At 36.4% G+C, this 6127-nt stretch overlaps 2 protein-coding genes across 2 annotated transcripts; both read left to right on the top strand.

Moving 5' to 3' along the window:
- Positions 1–2128: 2128 nt before the first annotated feature.
- Positions 2129–3038, top strand: LOC108459195 (uncharacterized). Its single transcript, XM_017758549.1, has 3 exons — positions 2129–2155; positions 2337–2816; positions 2931–3038. The coding sequence occupies exons 1-3, from the start codon at positions 2129–2131 to the stop codon at positions 3036–3038; spliced, it is 615 nt and encodes a 204-aa protein (XP_017614038.1).
- Positions 3039–3083: 45 nt separating this feature from the next.
- On the top strand, positions 3084–3755 carry LOC108459196 (uncharacterized). Its single transcript, XM_017758550.1, has one exon. The coding sequence runs from the start codon at positions 3084–3086 to the stop codon at positions 3753–3755; it is 672 nt and encodes a 223-aa protein (XP_017614039.1).
- The last annotated feature ends 2372 nt before the right edge of the window (positions 3756–6127 follow it).

Below are 6127 nucleotides of genomic sequence, written 5' to 3'. Positions count from 1 at the left end.
ATTTTGGAAACTGGTTTAAATATGACTTGAAATATAGAATTTTCTATGAAAATCAAACACGATAATTTTCTGTTGCACAGTGGTAATACTAAGATTTTAACAAGGGATTTTTCAACGTAATCAACTAAGCTTTCTTCAAATGACATGATTATTAAATAAATCGAATTTAACAATGGATGACCTAATTAACCAGTGTTTTCAATAAAGCTTTATGCAAACACACTAAGTTTTGAAATTTAACAAAAATGTGGTTTTAAAACAGGACCTTTTTTTCTTAGCCATTTCGATGACTAATGTAACCTTCAGAATTTAGCCATAACGTATAGGTCGGGTTTGGGAGGCTAGATGTGAATAGCTAGGGATTCGAATCCCCTTTGTAAGGATTCTAGTAGCCTATTCAACTTTATTGGAGTCATCTATTTGAAGACAATTTTACAATATATTTAAATCTAAAAAAATTCAAATATTGAACCCAAATCGAAAATTTCTAAATAAAGAAAAACCTCCTCAAGATCTTAAACCCAAATCAAAAATCTTAAATTAAGAACTCTCAAATTGGAAACCTCTTCCAAATCTTAAACCCAAATCGAAAATTCCTAAATTCAGAACTCCCAAATTGGAAACCTCTTCCAAATCTTAAACCCAAATCGAAAATTCCTAAATAAAAAACTCCCAAATTGGAAACCTCCTCCAAATCTTAAACCCAAATAAAAAATTCCTAAATAAAGAACTCCCAAATTGGAAACCCATAAATCACCATACTACCCCAAATCAGATACCAAATGGAGAAAAGGATAGGGAAAATGACAATCACATCAAATATGGATTTTTGGGAGGATTTTTTTTAATCATGGGTCGAGTTGGGTTAATGGTGAACCAATTCACTATGAGTTTATTTAAACCAACTCATCAAAATGTTATTTCAATTATCCATTTAAAAAAACAACTCGTGTAACATTTAATGGCATAGGTGAATAACTTAACTACAAATATTTTTTGACATCCTAATTTAAACCATTTATTAACATTAAAGGCTTGATTTGAAGAATTTTTAGTGAAAGGACTAGAATAAATCTTGACTAGTGGTACAAAGAACCCTAATAAATTTTAATAAAAATGCAAAAATAAGAGCTATGGTATTGTAAAAAAATCAATTTTTTTAGGCATAATTGTAAAAAAAAAAAACTCAACGTCTGGGGGTTTTTAGTTTTGTGCCATTAACTTTTTTATTTTTTGATTGACGCCTTCAACATTACAACTTTTTCATAAATCAGTCCACTTTTAACGTTCAATGTGAGTTGATCGTTAATCACACTATAGGTCAACATAATAGCCCATGTGACATGCTACATAAACGCACGACATCATATATGACGTCATCTATTTAACTTTTTTTTTCCATTTTGTTTCCATTTTGTTTCTTCTTCTCTCTTTCTCTCTTCCCCTGCAAATCGCACCATTGAAGGATTCTTTTAAAACCCAAAACTCTAAATTTGCTCTTTAATTAACAATTTAAAGCAAACACCTTTAAACCCCTTAAAATTTTAAAGGTTTTATTAATGATAAGATCTACCTAAAAAGTAGAAAAGATAGATGAGAAAGCTTCCTTTGTTTCAAGATAATCGAAATTCAAATGCAATTGAAACAAAATCAGATGATAAAGAAGAAGAAGACCATAGGATTAAAGTCCTTATTTTTCCATTATCTTTACAAAATTCCTTAAAAACAAATAAAAATCCAATCCTAAAAGATAAACTATTTATCACAAATCTTTATCTTTCCCAATTTCACCATTTCTACTAATTTTTTTTCTTCTGCTCTGAACATAAAATTTCAAAAACAACAAAAAAATTACCCCATTTAGAACAGAGTTTAAAACCCAAGCTCCAATTTCATTACACCCACCTTTCATAAAATGTAACCTTAAAACTCCAATATGACACACCAAATTGCAGCTTAATAACACAATTTGACAATTAAGGACAAAAGGGAAACAAGCACTTCTCACTTCGATCGTAGTCCAAACCTAGGTGGCCGTACCACGGAGTAAACGAGGGTGGTGAATAAAATAGCCAATACTTGAAACGATTGTGAGAATTCAAGCCAAATGAAAGATTTAATGGTTAAAATGGAGTTATTGAAAAGGTGGAAGAAGGTGAGTTTTCTGGTTTTAAAAAATAGAGAAGATTGTACGGAACATATGGAGGAACTAAGAAAGGTAAAAGATATATCACCAGAAAAATACACGGTCGGAGGGACACATTAAATATGACCCGGATAATGGAGAAACTTAGAGGCTAACTGGGTTTTATGGTAATCCTGATGAACGTTCTCAGCGGGACTCTTGGAATTTACTTCGCTTTCTAGGCCATGATTGTGCAGTTCCTTGGCTAGCTTTTGGAGATTTCAATAAGATTACTAGCTCTTTCGAGAAGAAAGGTGGAAGGCTTCGACCTGAGGGACAAATGGCAGAATTTCGTTCTGCTTTCGAAGATTGTTCACTTCATGATATTGGTTTTAATGGCAGATGGTTTACTTGGGAAAGGGGGAGGTTTTCGTTTACAAATATTCGTGAAAGACTGGATAGAGGTGTTGCCTCTTTTCAATGGATAGACCTGTTCCCATGGTTTTCTTTGGAACATTTGAACCATTCGTTCTCTGATCATTGTCCAATTCTTGTGGACACTTTTGGAAAGTTGCGCCTTGACAATAGTCGAAAACAAAGTTGCTTTCGTTTCGAAGCTAAGTGGTGCTTGGATAATTCTTTTGAAGAGATTGTTCGTAAGATATGGGCTGTTCAAAATGACTGTTTACCGGTAAAATTAACAACTGTGGGTCTTCATTTTCAACATTTGAGTCACTTAAAATTTCACGATCAAAAAAGAAATCGGTTACAACTTAAAAAAAGGCTTTCTGCTCTTCTTGATCAGGATCCGACTGATGAAATTTTGGCTGAAATTTTAGAGGTGCAACTTGGTTTGAATCTTGAAGCGGATAAAGAGGAGTTCTACTGGTCACCACGTGCTCACATAAATTAGCTTCAAAATGGGAACAGGAACACTAGTTTTTTTCACAAAGTAGCTATGGCTCATCATACTTGTAACCGGATCCTTGGATTAGAGGATGAGTCCGGTCAATGGGTCTCTGATCCAGAGGAATTGCTCAGGGTGGCTGTGAAATATTTTGGTGATCTTTTTACAGCTTCTGCTTCAGGAGCTAATGACAGGGTGCTTGATCTTGTTGAGAATAGGATTCCAGATGAGATGAATGAGAACCTTCTTAAACCTTTCACGAAGGAAGATATTTGGTGTGCGGTCAAATCAATGTCTCCCTTAAAGGCCTCAGGTATTGATGGTTATCCCGTACTGTTTTATCAATGGTACTGGCATATTGTTAGTGATGATGTTTGTCATTTTTGTTTGGAAGTTTTAAACGGGAGGATTGTAATGGAAGAAATTAACAGAACTCACCTGGTTCTTATTCCCAAAGTTGACAAGCCAAAAAACATGGCCCAATTCTGGCCCATAAGCTTATGTAATGTCCTTTATAAGATCATTGCAAAAGTTATTGTGGATCACATGAGCCCTTTTTTGGGTTTCTGCATTAACGAAGCCCAAGGAGCTTTTATTTCGGGAAGGCAAATATCAGACAATACTTTAATTGCCTATGAGGTTCTTCACACCTTGAAGATGAAAAAGAAAGGCAAAAAAGGGAATTTTGCTCTGAAACTCGATCTTAGCAAAGCTTATGATTGAGTTGAATGGGATTTTTTGGCAGGAATGTTAACTCGATTGGGCTTTCATCAAGATTGGGTTTTTCTCATTATGCGTTGTGTCTGCTCCATTACATATACAGTGGGAATTAACGAGTCTAAAAGTGAGTGTTTTGTGCCGTCTAGAGGTCTGCGCCAAGGTGATCCTCTTAGCCCCTACCTTTTCCTTATCTGTACGGAAGGTCTTTCTTGTCTTTTAAATGAGGCCAAAGCCAAGAATTGCTTAAAGGGTGCCTTGATTGGTAAAAGAAAGCTATCAATTACTCATTTGTTATTTGCGGATGATTGTATTATTTTTGGAGACGCCTCAGATGAGGGAGCTTACACTGTTCGTAACATCCTTCGAGAATATGAGGCTGTCTTGGGGCAAAAAATTAATTTGGAAAAGTCGCTCATTTTCTTCGGCGCTTGTGTTGAAACGGATGTTAAGAATTCAGTTATTAGCATTTTGGGTGTTAGATTGGCTTCGAATCCTGAAAATTATTTGGGCCTGCCTATGATGATTGGAAGAAAGAAAAAATAGGCTTTTGCTAAATTTGTGGATAGATTTCGAAGACGTATTGAGGGCTGGAAGATTCGGTATTTATCGATGGGTGGTAAAGAAGTCTTCATTAAGGCTGTTCTTCAAGCAATTCCAGTTTACGTGATGCAATGTTTTGCATTGCCAAAAACGATTTGCTATCAACTGGAGGGCATTTTAAACAAATTTTGGTGGGCAAATAGTAAAACTGCCAAAGGAATTATTTGGAGCAAATGAAGTGCATTATGTTTACCGAAAGCTTATGGTGGTATGGGTTTTAGGGATCTTTCCTTGTTTAATAAGGCTCTTTTAGCTAAACAAGTCTGGAGACTTTTAACTCAACCTGACTGCCTTCTTTCGAAAGTTTTTAAATCTCGCTATTATCCTTATTCTGATATACTTTCGGCAAAAACTGGATCTTACCCTTCTCTTACCTGGAGGAGTATTTGTGGGGCTCGAGATTTGTTCGATGACGGGCTTCTGTGGAGAATTGAAAATGGTGCTAAAGTGAATATCTGAAACGACCCCTGGCTTCCTGGTCCTGGTAATGGTAGACTGTTAGTTACGAATATTGATATTCGTTGGTCTACTGTCAGTCAGTTGATTAATGTGGATTCTAGTACCTGGAACAAGGAGCTAATTCTAAATTTCTGTGATGACTTTCAGGCTCGACGTATTTTCTACATTCCTCTTGCTTCAAGCTATTTACCAGACTCACTTGTCTAGCGTCATGATCCTTCAGGGGAGTATTCAGTGAAAAGTGGGTACCGAGCACTAATTACAAAAGAACCTCAACATGCAGAAAACATTTTGGTTACAACTGATATTGACAAAAAGCTCTATTCATCTATCTGGGATCTTCAAATCCCTACAAAGATCAAAATTCATCTTTGGCGTTCTCTAAAAGACTACGTACCCCATCTTTCCAATCTGGTTAAAGGGAGACTTCGAGTTGATTCTGCTTGCCCTTTGTGCAAGGAGGCTCCAGAGACCTTGCACCACCGATTATGGTTCTGTAGAGTGTTACGCCATCTTTGGTAAGCTCTTTGTCTCCCTCTGGTCACCAGAATAGACTCTTCAGATGGAAGATCACAATTTGTTAGTCTCTTTCTTGCAGGTAATGGGAATAGTAAGAAGCTTATATCTATCTCCTTGTGGGTTCTTTGGCACAGGAGGAATAGACTGGTGAATGAAGGTCTTAATTTCGCTTTACATGAAGTTGTGAGACTTGTTCAAAGCTTTGCCCAAGTTTCAAATTTTAGTCAAGTTTTCGCCTCCATCATTACGCATAGGACTCTTCTATGGCGACCTCCTATTTCGGTTTTATTAAACTGAATTTTGACGATCGTTCCTAGAAAATTCTAATACTTCTATTTCAGCAGTTTTAGCTAGAGATGAGGAAGGGCAAATTTTAGGTGCTTGTACGTACCCGATAGCGGATGTGGCAAATGCTTTTGTAGCTGAGGCGAGAGTGTGTGAATGGGCTCTTTATTTTGTGCTAGATATGGGTTTCAGAAATCTCATCCTGGAAGGTGACTCTCTTACTGTTATTAAGAAACTGACATCAAACAAAATGGATAGATCTATTCTTAGCCCAATTTCACAGAATATTCTTTCTCTTGAGAGGTTTTTTGAGAAAGTGTCTTACCAGTTTGTCTCCAGAGAAATAAATAGAGCGGCGCATGCTTTAGCGATGGAGGGACGACATCGGGTATCTCCCTGTTTTTGGGTTGAGGAGGCTCCTTCCTCTGTTGCAAATTTGGCTGAGATAGACCGCTCTGCTTTCTTCCTTTGGGTTTGAGATGTGAGTAGACTTTGAAGTTTGGAGAAGGTTC

The sequence above is a fragment of the Gossypium arboreum genome, chromosome 4 (assembly GCF_025698485.1).
Source record: "Gossypium arboreum isolate Shixiya-1 chromosome 4, ASM2569848v2, whole genome shotgun sequence".
Lineage (NCBI taxonomy): Eukaryota > Viridiplantae > Streptophyta > Magnoliopsida > Malvales > Malvaceae > Gossypium > Gossypium arboreum.
The sequence above is the reverse complement of the archived record's forward strand: the minus strand, read 5'-3'. Positions and strand labels throughout refer to the sequence as shown.